This window comes from Staurois parvus, unplaced genomic scaffold (genome assembly GCF_062004578.1).
Source record: "Staurois parvus isolate SC_StPar_1 unplaced genomic scaffold, SC_StPar_1.0 ptg000038l, whole genome shotgun sequence".
NCBI classification, from domain to species: Eukaryota; Metazoa; Chordata; class Amphibia; order Anura; family Ranidae; genus Staurois; species Staurois parvus.
In genome coordinates, this window is record NW_028317834.1 from 200,301 (window position 1) to 225,071 (window position 24,771).

Here is a 24,771-nt window from a genome sequence, read left to right on the forward strand (position 1 = left end):
AAACTCACTACTCTACATTATGGTGAAGACCCAGGAGGCCTAGCAATACCAAATGCTAGACTTTTTTTTATAGCTGCCCAACTTCAGCATCTTACCAGGTGGGACTTAGTAGACACATTAGAACCCATCCATCGATTGCTACTTCCATCAGATACAGATTTCACATCACTCTCACACTTGTTAATGGGCTTCAGATGGCACCAGTGGGAAAGGCATGATCTCTCATCTATTTATTCCAGTCTTTTGACTCTTACCGAAGACTTATAGAAAGAAATGGGAAACAGTCAGAGGAAATAAGAGAAAGTGGTGGGAGATGATTTTGACCTCCATACCTCTCATCTCTCTGTCCTCTTCACAGAAACTCAGTCATTTCTTTTGCATAGAGCTTTCAGGACCCCAGCTCAATTGTTCAGCTAGGACAGGAGGGATTTCCCCTTTGATCCCACTTGTAGCGGTGATGTCGGGATTTGATACGTGTTTTGGAGATGTTCAAAAAGTGGAACGATATGACCAGCGTTATAATGTTGGTATTCAATATTCCTCAGGTGTGCCTCTTGGTGTCAATAGAGGAGGAGTTATTTACACCTCCTCCTATTACAAGTCATATAGCAATAGTGTGGCTGCTGTTTATTGACCATAAAAAATATTACGATCTTGGCTATCATCTCAATCTCCCAGCAGACAACAGTGAATTGAGCAGGTGATCTCCACATTAACATATGAAAAACAAACTTACCAACATTGTAATTCCCCCAGGAGATGTATGTCTGGCAGAACTGGCTGGATACTCCTTGCTCATTCCTGGTTAGTTCTTCATAGGCTTTTAAAATCTTATCTCTTTTAGCCCCATAGAAGGAGAACGGCCAGTTGTATCCTACTGAATGGTAACTGCATTGGAGACCCATACTTTGGGTATGATCCTGGAGACACGGGTCTCATTGATCGGTGTCAGCTATCTATGTATGTACTGGGGGGAGTTACTTGCCGTGTACAGCTGAATTGTTCTAGGTTGTTTCTTCTTTTCTCTGTTCATTTGTTTATAAAAGGTAAAAGTGACACCATAGACAAAGCAAGTTATTGTTCTGTATGATCTGTAACAGTGCCACAACTGCCTATACGTGAGAATGTATGACTCCATTGTCTGGGCTGAATGTTGGGAATACTGTGCGCACTTATAAACTTTATTAATAAAATCTATTTGATTAAAAAATACTGTAGATAATGCTGTACATATTCTTTCTATTCATAAGATATATTTAGTAATGAACATTAAAAATAGAAAGCAACTTTATGTAGCCCTTTATATAGAATTATTTTTTCTTTCTCTACAGGTAGATTGATGAACCAGGTTTTTGGGACTTTTTTGTCTTCATGAATACAGCTGAGTCACATGGAAAATAAAACACATGGATGTCTTAATTGACTGAAAGTCTTTACTGCAGTTCACTGTAGGATTCACACGGGATACAAGTCATATCTGTGTTCTAAAAGTCATGGTTTGGATCCTCTTCCACATTGATCCAGCGGGAGAAAAGTAATTTCAGTGTTCTGGAAGTGACAATGTAAAGTAAAGTCCAACCCCAGTATAAATAAGAGGAGTCATTTCAAACTACTTGTTTGTAGATTTTACAATGGAGAGAAAATATATCACACAGCAGAAGGCTTGCAAGGGAGAGAAGCCATATCGGTGTTCTGAATGTGGCAAAACTTTTACATGCAAGACATCCCTTATAATACACCAAAGAGTTCACACTGGAGAGAAGCCATATCAGTGTTATGAATGTGATAAAGCTTTTACACGGAAGTCAAATCTTATTAAACACAAGAGGATTCACACTGGAGAGAAGCCATATCAGTGTTATGAATGTGATAAAGCTTTTACAGTGAAGTCATATCTCAATAGACACCAGAGGATTCACACTGGACAGAAGCCATATCAGTGTTCTGGATGTGATAAAGCTTTTACACAGATGTCAAGTCTTATCGCACACCAGAGGCTTCACACTGGACAAAGGTCATATCAGTGTTCTGAATGTGATAAAGCTTTTACAGTGAAGTCACATCTTATCACACACCAGAGGAGTCACACTGGAGAGAAGTCATATCAGTGTTTTAAATGTGATAAAGCTTTTACTCAGAAGTCATGTCTTCTCACACACCAGAGGAGTCACACTGGAGAGAAGCCATATCAATGTTCTGAATGTGATAAAGCTTTTACAGTGAAGTCACATCTTATCACACACCAGAGGATTCACACTGGAGAGAAGCCATATCAGTGTTCTGAATGTGATAAAGCTTTTACAGTGAAGTCAGATCTTATCAGACACCAGAGGATTCACACTGGAGAGAAGCCATATCAGTGTTCTGAATGTGATAAAGCTTTTACACAGAAGTCAGATCTTATCCCACACCAGAGGATTCACAGTGGAGAGAAGCCATATCAGTGTTCTGAATGTGATAAAGCTTTTACACGGAAGTCATATCTTATCACACATCAGAGGAGTCACACTGGAGAGAAGTCATTTTAATGCTCTCCATGTGACAAAACTTTTAGAGTTAATGCCGGTCTAATCTATCACCGGAGGATTCACAAATTTCAGCATAGATTAAATTCTGGAAGAAAATGAATATTAAATAAGTTTCAGGTGTTACAAGTTAGTTTCACATCCCCAATGTCATCCCACAAGCTAGAGAAGAAGGGAGAAGATAAAATGCTACTTTAAAAGAAACAAACTAAAATCTGAGCAAACTGGAATGTAATCATCGGATGAACTGAGTTTAGTGCTTATGTCCATCAATACACAACTAGAAGGGATTTGAATATTTTATTGCTTGACAATTTGTTTTAAGATAAGCATCAATAAATCACGAACAGCTTCCCTCATGATTCTCATCTTTATCTTTTTTTATGGAGCTTTGAATGAACATGTAATGCATTTTTATGATACACCAACTGAGTTGTGTTTCTAAGCATTTTCTTCATTTCTGGATCCTGAGGTAATACATGACCAACACTGCCTCAGTACCAGAGACTAGGATGGGGTCTATTATCTTACCAAGTCTCTGAAGCCTCAGTGGGACAGTCCATTCCAGGTTCTTCTGACTATTGATACATCATCAGCCAGGCTTGAGGTCTCCAGCTAAGCCCACCTTGTCCACTCCTCCCATTACCTGTTCCATCTCCTCTCCCATTATCAATGCCTTCTTTCCACATTTCATCTCTCATTGATATTATTATTATTGTTATTATATAGGATTTATATGGCGCCAACAGTTTGCTCAGCGCTTTACAATATAACGGGAGACAATACAGTAACCATACAGTTTAATACAAGAGGGATAGGAGGGCCCTGCTCCTCAGAGCTTACAATCTAGGAGGGAGGGGCTAGTGGTACAAAAGGTAGTAACTGTGGGGGATGGACTGGTTGGAAGAGTAGAAGATTCCATTATTAGCTGAGGGCAGGATAGGCTTCCCTGAAGATATAGGTTTTCAGAATTCACCTAAAAGTGAGCAGAGTAGGCAATAGTCTGATAAATTGGGGTAGAGAGTTCCAGAGGATGGGGGAAGCTATGGAGACGAGCATGGGAGGAGGAGATAAGGGAGCTAGAGAGCAGGAGGTCGTGCGAGGAGCGGAGAGTACGGTTTGGGTGATATTTGGAGACAAGATCGGTGATGTAATTTGGGGCAGAGTTATAAATGGCTTTATATGTTATTGTTAGTGTTTTGAATTTTCTCCGTTGGGCAATGGGAAGCCAGTGAAGGGATTGACAGAGAGGGGTGGAGGACACTGAGTGGAGGCCAGTGAAGGGATTGGCAGAGAGGGGTGGAGGCCAGTGGAGGGATTGGCAGAGAGGGTGGAGGCCAGTGGAGGGATTGGCAAAGAGAGGTGGAGGACACTGAATGGAGGCCAGTGGAGTGATTGGCAGAGGGGGATGGAGGACACTGAATGGAGGCAAGTGGAGGGATTGGTGGAGGACACTGAATGGAGGCCAATGGAGGGATTGGCAGAGAGGGGTGGAGGACACTTAGTGGAGGCCAGTGGAGGGATTGGCAGAGAGGGGTGGAGGACACTTAGTGGAGGCCAGTGAAGGGATTGGCAAAGAGAGGTGGAGGACACTGAATGGAGGCCAGTGGAGGGATTGGCAGAGGGGGATGGAGGACACTGAATGGAGGCCAGTGGAGGGATTGGTGGAGGACACTGAATGGAGGCCAGTGGAGGGATTGGCAAAGAGAGGTGTAAAACACTGAATGGAGGCCAGTGGAGGGATTGGCAGAGGGGGATGGAGGACACTGAATGGAGGCCAGTGGAGGGATTGGTGGAGGACACTGAATGGAGGCCAGTGGAGGGATTGGCAGATAGGGATGGCTGATACAGAATGGTTTGTAAGGTGGATATCAGCAGCATTCATGATAGACTGAAGAAGGGATAGCCTGCAATGAGGTTGGCCAATGAGGAGGGAGTTACAATAGTCGAGGCGTGATATAAGAAGGGAGTGAATAAGTTGCTTAGTGGTTTCCGAGGTTAAGAACGGCCATATCTTGGAGCTGTTGCGGAGGTGAAGTCTACAAGATTTGGACAGTGATTGGATTTGGGGCTGAAATGACATATGGGAGTCTAGGATTACACCTAGCACCCTGGCATGAGGGGAGGGACTGATGGTTGTGTTATTGATCTTGATGGAGAAGTCAGTGGAGGGGGCAAAGGCTGGGGGGAATACAAAGAGCTCAGTTTTGGAAAGATTGAGTTTGAGGAAGTGGAGTGACATCCATGCCGATATGCCACTTAGTAGGGTAGTAATGCGAAAGGAGACTGAAGGGGTGAGGTGAGGGGTATAAAGATAGACTTGTATGTCATCAGGATAGAGATGGTACTTAAAGCCATGGGAGTTTATCAAGTGACCAAGGGAGGAGGTGTAGATGGAGAAGAGTAGGGGTCCAAGGACAGAACATGGAGGGACCCCTTCAGAAAGAGGGAGTGAAGAGGAGGAGGCAGAGTTATAGGTAATGCTGAATGAGCTCTGTGATAGGTAGGAGGAGAACCAGGAGAGAGCAGAGTCTTGGAGGCCAAGAGAGTGGAGTTTTTTGAGGAGGAGGGGATGGTCAACCATATCAACAGCTGCAGAGAGGTCATGTAGTAAGAGTGAGGAGCAGTTGCCATTGGTTGGGATGAGTACGGAGTAGTGGCCATTGGTTGGGATGAGTACGGAGTAGTGGCCATTGGTTGGGATGAGTACGGAGTAGTGGCCATTGGTTGGGATGAGTACGGAGTAGTGGCCATTGGTTGGGATGAGTACGGAGTAGTGACCATTGGTTGGGATGAGTACGGAGTAGTGGCCATTGGTTGGGATGAGTACGGAGTAGTGACCATTGGTTGGTATGAGTACAGAGTAGTGACCATTGGTTGGGATGAGTACGCAGTAGTGGCCATTGGTTTTAGCAGTTAGTAGATCATTAGTGAGGTTTAGTAGGGCAGTGTCAGTGGAGTGTAGTGAGGGAAAGCCAGACTGTAAAGGGTGAAGAAGGTTGTTGTCAGTGAGGGAGGAGCTCAGGTGATTGTAGACTAAGAGTTCTAATAGATTGGAGGTAAATGGCAGCAGGGAGATGGGTCTTAAGTTGTTCAGGTTGGTGGTGTCCAGCGAGAGCTTTTTGAGTATGGGAGTGATATGCGCATGCTTTAGAGGGGAGGGGAAGGCACCAGTAGAGAGGGAGAGATTGAAGATGTGAGTGAGGGAGCGTAGGATGGAAGAAGAGGGTGACCGTAGTAGTTGTGAGAGGACAGGATCCAGGGGGCAGGTAGTGAGACGGGCTTCTGAGGAAACCTTAGTGACCTCTTCGGTAGTAGCAAGGTCAAAAGAGGAAAGTGTTGAGGGAGGTTTAGTATAAGGTATGCTAAGTGGGATGGATGTCTGTGCAGTGGAGTTGCCCCTATGAATTGCATCAATCTTGTTTTTGAAATGATTTGCAATCTCGTGAGCAGTGAGTGAGGTACTGGGTGGAGGTGGAGAAAGCTGAGAGTTAGAAGTAGAGAAGAGACGACGAGGACTGGATGACAAGCTATTGATGAGAGTGACAAAGTAGGCTTGTCTGGCAGCATGGAGGGAGGAATTGTATGTGAAGAAAGCAGATTTATATCGGGTGAATGCTTGGTGAGATTTGGTTTTACACCACATTCGCTCCAGCACACGACTATGTCGTTTAAGATCTCTGGTGTTGTCAGTCTGCCAAGGTTGTAATGGGCGGGGCCTGATGCTTCATGTTAGAGGAACAAGTGAGTCTAATGTGGATGAAAGTGAACCGTTGTAGACAGCAGTGGCCAGGTCAGGGCAGGACAGGGGAGAGATTCTGTCATAGAGTTGGTCAGTTGCAGAGTGGAAAGGAGAAGGGTTCAAGTTGTGAAGGTTTCTGCAGGTGATTGCTGATTGGAGGGATAAGTGTTTGAAGATGAGGAGACTGAAGGTGATGAGATTGTGATCATAGAGAGGAAAGGGGGTGTTTGTGAGGTTGTAGGATATCCTCTCATGGGTGACAACCTTTCAGGCAGGTCTGCGGCTGTGACACCAGCTAGAAAGAAGTCTCTGTTCAGTGAGAAAACAACATCCCAAGCTGATGCAGGCCTTCCAATACTGAGTTACTGCTGATTTAGGGGATGTATTCAGCAGTAAAACGTAAGCCCAGCTGGCCACTTGTGTTCCATGTGGTTCTGCCAAATGGGATTCCATCAGGTGAAGATCAGAAATCCTTGTTCCATGTTTTCTCTTTCCAGCTATTACTCCTCTCCATAGACTAATCACACAATACAACTGCCAGAGATCTGAACTTACAAAGTGCTGAGTGTGCGGTCATATTCCTACCACTTCTTCCGGGGGACTGACATTCCTCTGATTGGGGTTCACAATAATCACTCTGAGTGCACACATCTCTTTTTGGTGTAAAGTTTGTAAAGAAAACTTCTTCTCCCTGGAAATATTACAACGTTGGCACCAAAGTGTAACTATGGGCAAAATCAATAATGACATTAATAATGAAATCTGTCATTAGCAGAGCAGGCTTTGTTTTTCCGAGTCTCCTATTGTTTTATTTTTTGTTGTCCCTCCCAGTAGATTGTTTTTTTTTGTACTTCCTGTAGAAGGCCAAGTCTTTTGGGAAAGATGGCAGTTGGAGGGGTTGGGGCAAATCCTATAACACTGCTGGTGGTGCTCACAACTGTCAGTTGTCATTCATATGGGGGGTTGGACCTTATAGAGAACCTGTTGCTGTAACTGCTGTAGAAGCGTTAGCTGAAGTTGGGCTTTACTTGTTGTGTGTCTTACTTATAATCTATCTAAGACTTCCCTGTACAGGGTGACAACGCTGCTGTGTAATGTTCCTGCAGAATGATCAGGGTTGTCACCCTGTTACAGGAGGCGGGAAAATAACAGATGTACAGACAGGACCAACAGCTGATACAACTATGTTGCAGAGGGAACTCTGGGAATGCTAATGACAGATTGCATTACACATTCAGTTAGCAGACTTCCTGCTGTTGGTCTGATGTTTGAATTGTGTTCTGATATTTACTGTCCTGCTGTAAAAGGTGTAAATGATCGCCCGCATGTTTCCTGTAGTAGCCGGGACTACAAACTCATATCAGGAATAGTAGGATGGGTACCTACCCAAGGGGGTCACCTTTTTGGATTTGGGGGAAACATTTCACATGGTTTCTTTCCATTAATGACACCGACAAGGGGAGTCTCACTTCACTAACAATAGGAGAGCCAATCACAGGCCAGTAACATTTCATGGTGTCTCAATGTATTGCAGAATGTTTAATCCCCATTGGTCCAATGGATTCCTAGTCCTTCCAGATGCATTGCTTCTTGTGTGGAAGGAGCGCCCTAAAATGTCTTCCCTTCAATTCCACCCATAGCTGTACTTTAGGTTATATTGCCCCTCCCCCATATCTGTAAGGGAAAGCCTCAATTTCTCCCAATACTCCCCTGGGCTTCCAGTGAGAAGAAACATTTTCTCTGGAGTGGAGATGTTTTATGCAGTGAGCCCTTCATAGACGGGATGGGGAATCTAAGTAATCTAAGATGAGTAAGATGAACCGGTGTACTGGAGTCATGGATCAGATAACCAATGACACCATTGATGGTATAGCAGAGCTGACAGCAGAAGTGGCTCCATCACCTAAGGTGGTGTCACAGAACTGCATGGTGGCTGACTATCTCTCGGAAGCTCAAGGCGGAGCCTGCAAAGTGGTGTCAGAGAGTGTTGTACATTTATATTAGATCATGAGGATCTCTGAAGGGGATATCTACACAAGGTAAAGGAGTTCCAACAGTCACCTGGGTGGGGGGAAGTGGGATCCATTTTCTTGCATGGGGTTAGTTGGAACTTGGTTGAGTAATATGGCGGCTTTGCTTCTTAGGCCATTAGTTGCTACTATAGATTTGATGATAATTGTATACATTGTTGCTGTTGTGTGTTTTGCTGCCAGTTGATTTTGCTTGTTTATGCACATGATTACATTCACATTGTTAGAACAGAAGATTATTTAAAACCCCATAAACTTTTTCTTATTTTCTGAAAGCAGAGACCCTGGAGAATAAAATGGTGGTGGTTTTTAATCACACAATATTAGTACAGCTGTCTATGAAATGCATATTTTCAGCAAAAAAAACCCACTACCGATAATTCCAGTGCAGACAAACACAATATATGACCCAATTTGATGAAATATGAAAGATGAGGTTGGCATCAAGTATATAGATACCAAACATATCAAGCTTTAAAAATGTCATGTGCTTGTGAAATGGTGACAAACTTCAGTACCAGAAATTGTCCATAGGTGACGCTTTAAAAGCCTTTACAGGTCATCAGTTTATATAGTGAACCATGAATGATGGCCCTAGAGTTATTCCTCTCCCTCTGGTGTGTGCAGAGATATGTACAATGTGTAGTGTGATTGATGTTTTCCTACATAACCGCACCCAACCCTTGCAATTGCTCATGTATACGGGAACTGGGGGCTTTAAAATGTGTTTTGTGTGTTTTTCATTTACAGTGTGTTACTTTACACTTTTCTTTCTCTGAACTTTATTATTGCCATATAGGGGGTTAATAGCCTCACATGTGATAACATATTGCTGGTCACAGATCCTCTTTAAAGAAACACAAGAGGTCTATCAGACCCCTAATGTCACCTCTGGACCCCAAAAAAGATGGTCAAGCACAGGTCATGTTTGATCAGCTCCTTGAAGACACGAATGTACATCTGCCAAATCTGTATCTGAGTAGACCATAGAAGCAGCATTAGAAAGAAATGTGAGCATGGCTTCAGTCAGGCGATGGTCCTGGTGGTCATGGTCTTGTTCTCCTTCAGGTCCTCTCACCTTGTAGATGGTGACATGGACTTGTGTGGGAATGAGCAGGAGGGGCTCGGGGTTCTCTTGTAACCAATCAGCTTGTTATGGATAAAAGATGAAAGTGTCTTCTGGGAAGTTACAGGGATTTGGATGTTTAGAGGGATACATAAGTGGGCGGGGCTGGTATTAATGAGGGGCGTGTCACATGTTAATCAGTTTCTTAGCATAGATGATATAAATGGTATAAATAGATCCTTGAAATGTAAACAATCTATCTCTTTTCTTCTGTTGTTAAAGTGTCACATATATATGATGAATAAAGTTGGATGATATTTTCACCGCACAATATCGTGGTCTGGGTTCATCTACAACACCCCCCCAAAAATGTCCTCTTCCAGTTCTAGGAGACTGGTGGAATGGGACACAAGCTGATGGTATCTCTTAGGCCCCTTGTACATGGGGGGTCCGGCCCCTGTGGGTGCAATGCTAGCATTATAATACACCTGGTAGGCACAGGTACAGCGTCCAGCCCCGCTGCCTGCAGCCTGTCAAAGTCTACACTACAGCTGGACGGGGCTCAATGCTGCACTACGTTTACCGCCCCCCTTTAGGGCGCTCTGTGTTCAGGGAGAAATGGCCGCCATCCTGTTCAGACAAAGCATAGAGCAGATGTAGGCCGGTGCAGTCTGCTTCTTCCCCTGTAGGTGGCGCCCAACCAGAATGACATCCCAGCCTGGAGAGGAAGTCGGGGGACACTTGGCTTCTCTGTGGTTTCCCGGTTCCTGGAGACGGCGTGGAATGAAGGGGTCCATGGAGTCCTGGGGACATTTTTTGTTCTTTGTTTACACTTTTTAAAAATCATTTTATTCCTGAAGATCACTAAACCCCAAATCTGATGTATTCTTTGATAGCAGACACCCTATATAATCCAATGTTGGGAGTTGTCATTTTCTATGTTACATGATATTAGCACAACAGTTTATGAAAGGCAACATTTCAGGAACAATATAGTAACGTTTATTTCTGAGCACATAAATGCAATTCATGACCTATTTTCTGGTGAAATATAAAAGATGAGGTTGTGCCGAGGAAATGGGATTCCCAACATGTCAAGCCGTAACACTGTGTGCACTTGGAACACTTTAATAGCCCCTCCAGGTCATCAGTATAGAGTTACACAGGAGCACTGGTGCTCCAATCATTGCTCTCCCTCCGGCGTGTGCGCTGATATGTAACATGTGTGGGGATCACTGTGTCCCTATGTAGGCGCCCCAATGTGCGTGTTTTTGTAGGTGTGTGTCGGGGGAGGAGGGGCTCTAACATTTTTGCATTATTAAAAAAATGTGTCTCTTTCTATGCTTAAAACCTTATTTATTTTGTCCATAACTTGTATTGCTATCATGTAGGGGACCAATAGCCTCCTATGTGATGGCATATAGGTGACAGGTTCTCTTTATGGAGACCCCCGGGGTATATTAGACTGTAGATGTCTCCTGTCTACTCCACTGCAGATGATGGAACACAAACCACTTTCCATCAGCTGCTTCCCCCGGCACTGATCCTGGAGATTGACAGCTCCAGTCCAGGAAGTGATGTGATCCACGTCATGCATGTCACTTCCTAGTCTGTGTACAGGAGGGCCACTGAGCTCCCGCCACCCTTCCCAGTGACACCCACCATGAGAGGACCATGCTCTGCTGTCCGGTGGTGGGGTCAGGGCACATTGCAGCAATGTTCATGGAAGTAACAGGCGGATTCACAGCCATTTGTATCACTTCCACATGAAATCAGACTTTACTAAAGTCCTCACACTCCCGGCTGTATAGCGGTGGGGAATGTTCAAATAATAACAAATCTGCAGCATTGTTAAAAATCCAAATCCCCAGCAAGTGGCTGCAGGTTCATATTTTACCACCCCCCTATCCTGGCACCCTAAGATGGTTGCCTAAGCCTCCTTAAGGTGGTCATTGTGGTTTCCTCATACTGGGGAGAAGTAGCAGAATGTGTTTTGGGTGTAATTCCACATCTCCCCATGGCGTGTGCAAGAAAAAGCTCATTAAATTACATTTTGTTTTTCATTTTCCAATAACTTATGGCAAAAACTGTAAATGTTCCATGGACACAACATGCCTCTCAGCACATACCTTGGGATGTATCCTTCCCATAAAGGGGACATTTGGGGATGTTTGTAAGGTCCGGGCATTTTACTGCCTCAAGAAATGTGATCGGCAGTCAGAAAGTAACAGCGACGTAAAAGCTGCATAAATTCCATTCTATATCCCATAGTTTGTAGACGCCATAACTTCACACAAACCAATCAATATCCACGGATTCAGCTATGCTTCTACCAAAGACACGGAGCAGAATACACGTTGTACTACATGTATGAAGAAATCTGATTTTATGGGATATGTTTTATAACAAAGTAGAAGATATCACAGACAGGAAGCTCCATGTGGGAGGAATTATAGAGGAGACGTTGCTGGAAGTGTGAGCAGAGGAGGTAATGAGATTGTATTTGATCATATTTCCCATCACTCTCCCGGTCAGGCTCCGGTCACACAGACCAATCAATATCCACGGATTCAGCTATGCTTCTACCAAAGACACGGAGCAGAATACACGTTGTACTACATGTATGAAGAAATCTGATTTTATGGGATATGTCTTATAACAAAGTAGAAGATATCATTTAATCCAATCTGAAAATCAGTGTTGCTCTCTCTCATACACGCCATATTCATGTACATATATACATATAAAATATACAATAAAAGTCCTTATAATTGGAACAGTTAATTTAAATATTGTGCTAGAATAAATGTGTTTGATATAGAATGTGCTCCAGAAAGACTGCAGTGCTCCCCCGTGAAATCTGCACCTCCACCTATGGATAAGGATGGCCGCTCACCTCATAGTATGGACCTATAAACTAATATAGGTCAACCAAGCAAAAGGATTCCATCAAAAATATCATTTGTAATAAAAAAATAAACCCCCAGTGCTGATCAAATACCACCAAAGAAAGCTCTATTTGTGTGCAAAATGATATCAATTTAATTTGTGTGCAGTGTTGCATGACCGCACAATTGCCAGTGCTGAATGGCAAAAAATACCCCGGTCATGAAGGGGGTAAAACATTCCGGAGCTGAAGTAGAAATAAATAAATCTTGCTGTCATCGTACAGTTTGGTTTCATTTTCTTGTGACATTTCTTGGACTGCAGTTCTTCTGAGCTCCACAAGGTGGTGATCACACAATTACAGAGACAGGAAATCTCTATGGAAGACAGGAAGTGATGTCGGGCAAAGACAGGAAGTGATGTCGGGCACAGACAGGAAGTGATGTCGGGCACAGTGTTAGAAATCAAAATTATGATTCAGCACTTATATTGATGGCAAGCTTGCAAATTATTTGGTTTTTATGATTAATCATAATTAATATTAATATGTTTGAATAGACGCCTGAAGCCAATAGTATTACAATTCTTCAATTATAGCTGAGACCAAAAGATATATAAGTTAAGCTGAGACAGTAAATATGGGTAAGTTAGCTAGACCAGCTAAACCAGCTGAAGACTATATTTAGGCATAGCTGGTTAGAAGTCTCTAGTATATGTCAAGGGTATTAGGAGGACTCATTATAGATTTACTATTACATTATGTATTTTTATAGTATCTGTGTGTATTTAGTATACGTTTCTAATATTGATACATATATAGATTAGTGATTATACATTGATATGTTGAAAAGATATGTTCTTAAGCTATATTATTCTTTAAATATGAATAGCTGAGGTTACATCATCGGCTTACAATATTATGTACATCAGCATACATGTGTTCCTGTCCATCAAAAACATTATGTGAGTGTCGTCCCCTCCCTTCTATGCCATACAAGGTATTACGAATCTCTCGTTATGACACACTCATTCTGCATAAAAAGGTCCATAAGGGACAGAGGAGGGGAGACACTCACACGCTAACACTGACACTTTGACATACACGCACACACACGTATGACAAGCTGGAACAGGTGTTTACTGAAGACAAGATCATCATTTCCGTCTATTTCTGGTTTCTTCCCAAAAAGACATGAGAAGGACAAGGAGAACATGAAAGACAGAACAGCACATGGCCGGACTTCAATAACTAAAAATGGTGACTTTTTCTTTAAACTTCAGCTCGATATTTCTACAGTAGTTTTATCTACAGTTGCAAGAAAAAGTATGTGAACCCCTTGGGATTACGTTGAGTTTTGCATGAATTGGGCATAAAATGTGCTCTGAACGTCATCTAAGTCACAACAATAGAAGAACACACTCTGCTGAACATAATACTACACAAACATTAGATGTTGCCATGCTTTAATTGCACATAACATGTAAACATTCACAGTGCAGGGAGGAAAAAGTATGTGAGTCCCTAGCTTAATGACTTCTCCCAGAGCTAATTGGAGCCAGGAGTGAGCCAACCTTGACTCCAATCAGTGTGATGATATTGGATGTGTTACTGACAGCTGTCCTGCCCTTAAATAACACACACCTGTTTTGGGTTTACTGTTTTCAAGAAGCACTGTCTGACGTGAACCATACCTCGCAGAAAAGATCTCTCAGAAGACCTACGATCAAGAATTGTTGACTTGCATGAAGCTGGAAAGGGTTACAAAAGTATCTTCAAAAGCCTTGATGTTCATGTGTCCACGGTAAGACAGACTGTCTACAAATTGAGAAAGTTTAGCACTGTTGCTACTCTCCCTAGGCATGGTCATCCTGTAAAAATGACTGCAAGAGCACAGCACAGAATGCTGCATGAGGTAAAGAAGAATCCCAGAGTGTCAGCTAAAGACCTACAGAAATCTCTGGCACATGCTAACATTTTTGTTGACACATCTACAATAAGGAAAACATTAAACAAGAATGGAGTACATGGGAGGACACCACAGAGGAAGCCATTGCTGTCCAAAAAGAAGATTGCAGCACGTTTGAAGTTAGCAAAAGAGCACCTGGATGTTCCACAGCACTACTGGCAGAATATACTGTGGACAGATGAAACCAAGATTGAGTTGTTTGGGAAGAACACACAACACTATGTGTGGAGAAAAAAAGACACAGCACACCAACATCAAACCCTCATCCCCACTGTAAAACATGGCGGAAGGAGCATCATGGTTTGGGGCTGCTTTGCTGCCTCAGGGCCTGGACGGATTGTTGTCATTGATGGTAAAATTAATTCCAGAGTTTATCAAGACATTTTGCAGGAAAACGTACGACCATCCGTCCGCCAACTGAAGCTCCGCAGAGGATGGGTGATGCAACAGGACAATGACCCAAAGCATACAAGTAATTCAACAAAACAATGGCTGCAACAGCACAGAATATGCCTTCTGGAGTGGCCCAGTCAGAGTCCTGACCTCAACCCCATTGAAATGCTGCGGCATGACCTTAAGAGAGCGATTCACACCAGACATCCCAAGAACATTGCTACACTGAAACAGTTTTGTGAAGAGGAGTGGTCCAAAATGACTCCAGATCGTTGTGCAGGTCTGATCTGCAACTACAGGAAACGTTTGGTTGAGGTTATTGCTGCCAAAGGAGGGTCAACCAGTTATTAAGTCCAAAGGTTCACATACTTTTTCCTCCCTGCACTGTGAATGTTTACATGTTATGTGCAATTAAACCATGGCAACATCTAATGTTTGTGTAGTATTATGTTCAGCAGACTGTGTTCTTCTATTGTTGTGACTTAGATGACGTTCAGAGCACATTTTAAGCCCAATTCATGCAAAACTCCACGTAATCCCAAGGGGTTCACATACTTTTTCTTGCAACTGTATATAGATTAGTGATTATACATTGATATGTTCTTAAGCTATATTATTCTTTAAATATGAATAGCTGAGGTTACATCATCGGCTTACAATATTATGTACATCAGCATACATGTGTTCCTGTCCATCAAAAACATTATGTGAGTGTCATCCCCTCCCTTCTATGCCATACAAGGTATTACGAATCTCTCGTTATGACACACTCATTCTGCATAAAAAGGTCCATAAGGGACAGAGGAGGGGAGACACTCACACGCTAACACTGACACTTTGACATACACGCACACACACGTATGACAAGCTGGAACAGGTGTTTACTGAAGACAAGATCATCATTTCCGTCTATTTCTGGTTTCTTCCCAAAAAGACATGAGAAGGACAAGGAGAACATGAAAGACAGAACAGCACATGGCCGGACTTCAATAACTAAAAATGGTGACTTTTTCTTTAAACTTCAGCTCGATATTTCTACAGTAGTTTTATCTACATGGAACTGTTCATGATACGCTTTACATTGTTATTTTACACCATTGTGTGATAGAATAAAATCACACTTTATTTTTTATTTCAACGGCTCTTTCATTCATAATCGCTTCAAGACACTAAAAGAAGTATTATATGTGTCTAAAATCCAACATTTTGGTGAGCCAGCCTCCGCCGAAGTTTTTTCTCCGGTTTTCCATTCCTTGATAAGGGGGAGAACGCACAATTCTGTGATTGTCAAGTCTGGGAAAAGCGCGGTGAAAAGAACCTAGCAGAAAAGGCGATTAAACAGACGTGGACGAGAGGTCCAGTGACTGAGCCGGGTCAAACGAGAAAATCTTTTGATTTCAGTGAGTAACAATTATGGAATTTATTGATGACTTAGTTAATGAAAGCAAGCTAGAGTTTAAAGAGGTTTCTTTATATCCTGAAGACGGTCAGCTATGGCACTATATGTATAATGAATGTTTACAGGCCAATATTCAGATAGATAAATCTAGATTTACTGTGCACAGACAGCGTAAAAAGATATCTAACATCTTAAATTTAGTAAGAATATGCAACAAAATGTTGAATTTTGATTTACCTGTTAAAAAAGCTTGTACATTAAAACAGACAGAATGTAGTACTGTACAGAATACAGAAATACATGAAAATTTGTCTCAAGATGCTCTTAGTTGCCCAAACTGTGACATTTTTTGTAATTCTATAGAAAATCTTGAGGAACAAATTGACTCAAAGACAAATCTTTTGTTAAGACTGCAGAATGACAGTAAACAGGTTGCCATGATAAACACAGATGACAAACAGAGTGATTCAAGATCAGAGCCACGTCTGTCCGATATCTCTGAAAGTTCGGATATTGACTCTGAAGACGAAACACAAATTAAACATAAAGAATTGTTATGTAAAACTGCAAAACTTAAGTTGCAAATACATAATCAATGAATGAAAGTTTTAAAAGACATCCCTGCTTATGATTCAGATAAAGATATATACAGCAACATGGAAATGTATGAAATGAATGTCAAATGCCATCAGCTTCCAAATCATGAAATAAATTATTTATTTCCGTTATGGCTACCAATTAAATTTATGTCTCGAATTAAAAATTCTGTTGTTAACGATAAATATCAGAAAAAACATAGTGACGCGACAGACAGACTGCGACAATTGCTGTTATGTTCAACAGGTGAAGATGTACCTACTGTAGAAATGCTAGACTTACTTCAGACTACTGCTGACGAAGACCCTTTTGAGTTTAAAAATACGTTTTCCAAAGCATATAAAATGATATTTGGAGTAGAAAATGAGGAAGACTCAGCTATGATCAAAGCTTTTGTAAAGAAATTCAAGTATCTTGATCCAGTAACCATTGTCATAGCAGAGGAAAAACAAAATCTGAATGACATAGTAAGTTTCATTGACAAAATCCGGAGAAAATTGAAAAACAGCAATCTCACTTACGAGGTAGCTGTGATTCAAAGTGACAAAAATAGTCAGACAGCAGCCATGCCAGGAACCACAAGTCCCAGTAAGAATGACAACGACAGATGCAAGCAAGTGAGTCATAAAGAGTATACCACATGCTTTCACTGTCATAAACAAGGTCATATCAGACGGCATTGTTGGAAGTTTAAACTTGACTCACAAATAAAGAAAATGGAAATAAAAAGTGAAAAAGCAGCTTTTGTACAACCTGCTGTGTTGTGTAATGATAAAAGTTTAACTGAATTTTCTTATGCCTCAACAGTTACACAGATTCATACTTTGACTAGAAACAACTGTTCTGACAACATGGTGAGAAGGGCTGTCACTGACACAAATGGTTTATTGCCAGTTCCAAAAATAGAATCACGTCCACATTCATCCCCAATATCGTTAGAATTTGTAGCTCCAATTGTATTGGATGACAATGGAAGACCATTTGTACAAGGTTTACTAAATGGTAAAAAGATTACATTTCTGATTGACAGCGGATCTGAGATTAGCCTTACCAGAGAAAACATACCTGTGAAACCAAATTCACCCATGTGTAATATAAAAGGTTTTAATAATACAGGTCATTCCACTGCTAGACAGGTGCCTAATGTAACATTTGAAGTACCTGGGCTAGTGAAAAATAACATTGATATTTGGTATAGTAATGCCACCGAGAATATTCTTGGCATTGTTAGGAATGGACTGGCCAGCAATGGTGGGACTCACCTGCCTTTTGATCTGCAGTACCAGGGCTGGCCAGCGGGTGCTCCCAGCAATCAGAGACTCAACCTTTCACCCAGCTAACACCTGGAACTGATGATGCTGGGGTATTTAAGGGATGGCCAGACCCACAGACTCTGCCTTGGTGTTGTGTTTCTCTTGGGCCCTGTATCCTGTTCCTGCTCTCTGTTCCTGTCTGATTCTCTGCTACCTGTCCTGATCCCTGGCTTGTGACCCTGACCATCCCTCTGCTTGACCCTCTGTACTACGCTGCTTGCTACCTGCTGAACCTGGCCTGTGACCCCGACCATTCTCTGCTTGCTCCCCTTGTACCTACTTGCCCAATTGATATTGACCCGGCCTGCCTGACGACGCTTGCTTGTATGTACTGTTATCTGTGGGTGGTTTGGTTTGGTTTGTTTGCACTGTATTATGTTTAGTATTGCACTGCGTTTATGTTTGTATGGTTAGTGTTAATAAATTGTATTGTTTATCACATATCTGAAGTCTGCGTTTCCCTGCATCAGTCACACACCTCTGGTCATACCTGGGAGCCCTGACAGGCATTGATTTTATCAATAAGCAGAAGTGGATTATTGATATTATGACCAAAGTTATTTGGAGGAATCCATCTAAGCCCAAATCAATGTTAATGGATCCTTCTATATACAGTGATGTTGGTTTCAATTCTAAAATGTCTACAGCACAAAAATGGCCCGATACTGATGGTAATTGTGCTTTAAAAGAATTGGTACAACGTTTTCCAAGTTTGTGGTCAAAGTTTAAAAATGACATAGGAACTTTGAAAGATACAGAATTGAATATTGAGGAAAAGATCCTATACCCCTTAATCAGTATGAGTTACCACTAGAGATGAGCGAATCGAAGTATCCGAAGTGGAATTCGAGTCGAATATCGGAAAAATTTCGATTTTTCGATTTTTCCGAAAATGGCGGCTGACATGTGCGGCGACGGAGCGGGGATGTCGGGGAAGGCGCGCAGACAAGGCGCGCTGCCCCATAATGCATTCCTCAACGACATGTGATCGCATCAGCCAATCAGCAGCCAGCCAGCCAGCACTGTGTAATGGTCGAGGTATATATAGCGGCCATTTTGGAAATCTTCATTTGCCTGCAGTCATTGAACAGAGGCAGACCGCTCTGTACTAGGGACAGGGACAGAGTTAGGGCCACAGAAACGAGAATTGGGGACAGAGAGAAGTTACTTAGGGACAGAGAACCATTACTCAGGGACACAGACTTGTTAATGAGGGCCACAGAATCGTTATTTAGGGACAAAGAAACGCTAGTTAGGGCCACAGAATTCATACTCAGGGACAGACAGAATTTTCACTCAGTGCCAGAGAATTGTTACTTAGGGCCACAGAAACGTTATTAGGGCCACAGAATTTTTACTCAGGGACAGACAGAATTGTTACTGAGTGCCAGAGAATTGTTACTCAGGGACAGACAGAATTGTTACTGAGTGCCAGAGAATTCTTACTCAGGGCCACAGAATTCATACTCAGGGACAGACAGAATTGTTACTCAGGGACAGACAGAATTGTTACTGAGTGCCAGAGAATTGTTACTCAGGGACAGACAGAATTGTTACTGAGTGCCAGAGAATTGTTACTCAGGGACAGACAGAATTGTTACTGAGTGCCAGAGAATTCTTACTCAGGGCCACAGAATTCATTCTCAGGGACAGACAGAATTGTTACTCAGGGACAGACAGAATTGTTACTGAGTGCCAGAGAATTGTTACTCAGGGACAGACAGAATTGTTACTGAGTGCCAGAGAATTGTTACTCAGGGACAGACAGAATTGTTACTGAGTGCCAGAGAATTGTTACTCAGGGACAGACAGAATTGTTACTGAGTGCCAGAGAATTGTTACTCAGGGACAGACAGAATTGTTACTGAGTGCCAGAGAATTGTTACTCGCACAGACACAAAATTGTTACTTGCACAGACACAGAATTGTTACTCGCACAGACACAGAATTGTTACTCAGGGCCACAGAATTCATACTCAGGGACAGACAGAATTGTTACTGAGTGCCAGAGAATTGTTACTCAGGGACAGACAGAATTGTTACTGAGTGCCAGAGAATTGTTACTCAGGGACAGACAGAATTGTTACTGAGTGCCAGAGAATTGTTACTCGCACAGACACAAAATTGTTACTTGCACAGACACAGAATTGTTACTCGCACAGACACAGAATTGTTACTCAGGGCCACAGAATTCATACTCAGGGACAGACAGAATTGTTACTGAGTGCCAGAGAATTGTTACTCAGGGACAGACAGAATTGTTACTGAGTGCCAGAGAATTGTTACTCAGGGACAGACAGAATTGTTACTGAGTGCCAGAGAATTGTTACTCAGGGACAGACAGAATTGTTACTGAGTGCCAGAGAATTGTTACTCGCACAGACACAAAATTGTTACTTGCACAGACACAGAATTGTTACTCGCACAGACACAGAATTGTTACTCAGGGCCACAGAATTCATACTCAGGGACAGACAGAATTGTTACTGAGTGCCAGAGAATTGTTACTCAGGGACAGACAGAATTGTTACTGAGTGCCAGAGAATTGTTACTCAGGGACAGACAGAATTGTTACTGAGTGCCAGAGAATTGTTACTCGCACAGACACAAAATTGTTACTTGCACAGACACAGAATTGTTACTCGCACAGACACAGAATTGTTACTCAGGGCCACAGAATTCATACTCAGGGACAGACAGAATTGTTACTGAGTGCCAGAGAATTGTTACTCAGGGACAGACAGAATTGTTACTGAGTGCCAGAGAATTGTTACTCAGGGACAGACAGAATTGTTACTGAGTGCCAGAGAATTGTTACTCAGGGACAGACAGAATTGTTACTGAGTGCCAGAGAATTGTTACTCAGGGACAGACAGAATTGTTACTGAGTGCCAGAGAATTGTTACTCGCACAGACACAAAATTGTTACTTGCACAGACACAGAATTGTTACTCGCACAGACACAGAATTGTTACTCAGGGCCACAGAATTCATACTCAGGGACAGACAGAATTGTTACTGAGTGCCAGAGAATTGTTACTCAGGGACAGACAGAATTGTTACTGAGTGCCAGAGAATTGTTACTCAGGGACAGACAGAATTGTTACTGAGTGCCAGAGAATTGTTACTCGCACAGACACAAAATTGTTACTTGCACAGACACAGAATTGTTACTCGCACAGACACAGAATTGTTACTCAGGGCCACAGAATTCATACTCAGGGACAGACAGAATTGTTACTGAGTGCCAGAGAATTGTTACTCAGGGACAGACAGAATTGTTACTGAGTGCCAGAGAATTGTTACTCAGGGACAGACAGAATTGTTACTGAGTGCCAGAGAATTGTTACTCGCACAGACACAAAATTGTTACTTGCACAGACACAGAATTGTTACTCGCACAGACACAGAATTGTTACTCAGGGCCACAGAATTCATACTCAGGGACAGACAGAATTGTTACTGAGTGCCAGAGAATTGTTACTTAGGGACAGACAGAATTGTTACTGAGTGCCAGAGAATTGTTACTCAGGGACAGACAGAATTGTTACTGAGTGCCAGAGAATTGTTACTCGCACAGACACAAAATTGTTACTTGCACAGACACAGAATTGTTACTCGCACAGACACAGAATTGTTACTCAGGGCCACAGAATTCATACTCAGGGACAGACAGAATTGTTACTGAGTGCCAGAGAATTGTTACTCAGGGACAGACAGAATTGTTACTGAGTGCCAGAGAATTGTTACTCAGGGACAGACAGAATTGTTACTGAGTGCCAGAGAATTGTTACTCGCACAGACACAAAATTGTTACTTGCACAGACACAGAATTGTTACTCGCACAGACACAGAATTGTTACTCAGGGCCACAGAATTCATACTCAGGGACAGACAGAATTGTTACTGAGTGCCAGAGAATTGTTACTCAGGGACAGACAGAATTGTTACTGAGTGCCAGAGAATTGTTACTCAGGGACAGACAGAATTGTTACTGAGTGCCAGAGAATTGTTACTCGCACAGACACAAAATTGTTACTTGCACAGACACAGAATTGTTACTCGCACAGACACAGAATTGTTACTCGCACAGACACAGAATTGTTACTCAGGGCCACAGAATTCATACTCAGGGACAGACAGAATTGTTACTGAGTGCCAGAGAATTGTTACTCAGGGACACCTAATCGTTGAATTAAATAGTATGTCAGACAACATGCAGAGGAGTGGCAGAGGAGGCAATGTTTTAGGAGCGAGCAGACGTGGCAGCAGAGGAAGGGGTCGAGGCAGCAGTATTCGCAGCTCCCGGTGTCATCCAGCGGTCGTGTCTCCACCGACAACCCTGCCGTCATTGATTGGTTGGCTCGGTCGTCTTCCTCTTCCCAGGTCACCTCTGACACCTACAGCCAACGGTCGGTGGGTACGTCAGACACAACCGTTAGTTGGCATGGCCCGGGACCAAGCCCACTGAAATCACGTGTCCTCTACCTGCCCCTGTCCTTTGCTGTTCCCTCACCAAGCGAAGTATCGCATGCTGTGGGCTCAGCCCCACTGTACAGTGAGGAAGAGCTAACAGAGGGCGGTCAGGAACGGGGGGAGACATCGGCCTTTTCAGCAGCCAAGCGAACAAGTACTGGCGAGGAGAGTGGCTCGGTAGCCGGTCTAGAGACAGGTCTGTCTCCTGACCCAGACGCAGCCGAGGGGGCTAGTAGTGAGGCGGAGACCCTACTTGATGATGAGGAGGTTGATCGCACTTGGCAGCCTCGTCGTCATCAGGCAATTTCTTCCGCATCATCAGGAGAAGAGGGTGGCAGCTTGGCAGCGAGCAAAACAGTCGGTGGGTTGCCCAGGAGACAGCAGCAGGGTCGCATCAGTGTCAGTGGAGCCAAACGTCCACGGAGTAGAGCACCAGCTCCACTGCAGCCTACCACCACGGCCAGTAGTGGTGCCGGTGCGCACGGAGGAAGTAGCAGTCAGCCAGTGAAGAGTAGCGGGGGCAAAGTTTCCTACTCGGTGGTGTGGCAATTTTTCCTCAAGCCGCCCGAGGAAGTAAACGTAGCCGTATGTCGACTATGTGGCCAGAAATGCAAGCGTGGCCAGGGGGCCCATGTTGGGACTACAGCGTTGCGTCAGCATATGCAGCGTCACCATTCGGTGGCCTGGAAAACCGTGATAAACATACGGCGGTTCTGCCTGCCCCAGCCCCCGCTCCATCACCCGCTCCGTTACTTGCTCCGTCACCCGACGTCGTCAATCGCCCTCTATCAGCCAGTCAAGGCTCCAACACCTCTGCTGAGGGGAGTTGTCGCTCATTGGCATCTTCCGCTCGTTCAGATGCTCCTTCTCCTGCTACTCCTCTTCTCGGATTCCGTCAACAGTCTTTCTTGGAATCCGTATCCAAGAGACAACAGTTTGCGAGCACGCACCCGACGGTGCAAAAGCTGAACGTCCTCCTGTCCAAGTTGCTGGTGCTGCAGTCCCTCCCTTTCCAACTGGTGGACTCAGCACCTTTCCGAGAAATGATGGCTTGTGCCGCGCCGCGGTGGAGAGTGCCAAGCCGTCATTTCTTTGCCCAAAAGGCAGTGCCAGCCCTGCATTCACATGTAGAAGAGATGGTGGGCCAGTCTTTGAGCATGTCGGTCTCTGCCAAAGTGCACGGCAGCGCCGACGTGTGGAGCTGTAACTACGGTCAGGGACAGTACATGTCATTTACGGCCCACTGGGTGAACGTGGTGCCGGCACAGCCGCACCAGCAACTTGGACAGGTCACGACGCTTTTGCCTCCACGTTTGCACGTCCTTGGTCCAGCAAGCATGTCCGCCTCTACCACCTCTTTTTCCGCCGTGTCCTCAGCCGCCACCCCCGTGCCAAGTCCCATTACCCGACCGGCATATCACATGTGCAGGGCGCAACGGTGTCACGCTGTGCTGCACCTGGTATGCCTTGGCGAACGTAGTCACACAGGGGAGGAACTGCTGAGTGTAATGAACAGAGAAATCGACAGATGGCTGTCTCCGCGCAAACTAAAAATCGGAACCATGTTGACTGACAACGGAAAGAACATGGTGTCTGCTCTGCGTCAAGGAAGGTTGTGCCATGCGCCATGCATGGCTCACGTGTTCAATCTGGTTGTCAAGCGGTTCCTAAAATCCACCATCCCACTGCAAGACATCCTTAAAATGTCACGTAAACTGTGCATGCATTTCAGCCATTCCTACACCGCAAAGAACACCCTCATTGAGCTGCAGCGGCAGAACGGAATTCCACAGCATCGCCTGATCTGCGACGTTGCAACAAGGTGGAATTCAACCCTACACATGTTAGACCGCCTTTACGAGCAGCGAAAGGCCATCACCGATTTCCTGATGTTACAAGCGGATAAAGGTACTCCCCTGTGTAACTTAGATGTCAGCCATTGGCAGCTCATGCGTGACACCTGCCGCTTGCTCAGGCCCTTTGAGGAGGCCACGCTATTCGTGAGTCGGCAGGACTATGGGATGAACGACGTCATTCCTCTGTTGCACGTCCTGGAACAAATGCTGTTAACAATGGCTGGTCAGGGTGCGGTAGACGTGGCGCACAGATCTCAACGCCACATGACCCCTGTGGGGGCAGGACAGGAAGAAGAGGAGGAGGTAGAGGAGGACATTTGTGCTCAGGAATTATTGAGTGAAATGGGTGGTTTTTCCACTCAGCGGACAGGAGTGGAGGAGCAGGAGCATCTGGTAGAGGAGGAGGAGGAGGAGACAGAGGACCCAGACGCACCGTGGCAGTATGCTGTGGAGATGGAGGCAGGGAGTCCCTCGCATTCCTTGGCACAAATGGCCCATAGCATGCTCGGTTGCTTGCGTAG

The 24,771-nt window shown here is 43.9% G+C and overlaps 1 protein-coding gene across 1 annotated transcript in view; it reads left to right on the forward strand.

Annotated features, from left to right (window-relative positions):
* The window catches only part of LOC149470559 (uncharacterized), a 432,748-nt gene that overhangs the window by 110,282 nt on the left and 297,695 nt on the right, over window positions 1-24,771 (forward strand). Inside the window, exon 3 of the mRNA XM_089662246.1 lies at window positions 2,135-2,502. Coding sequence (XP_089518372.1) covers window positions 2,135-2,502 — 368 coding nt within the window. The remainder of the gene's footprint in view (window positions 1-2,134; window positions 2,503-24,771) is intronic.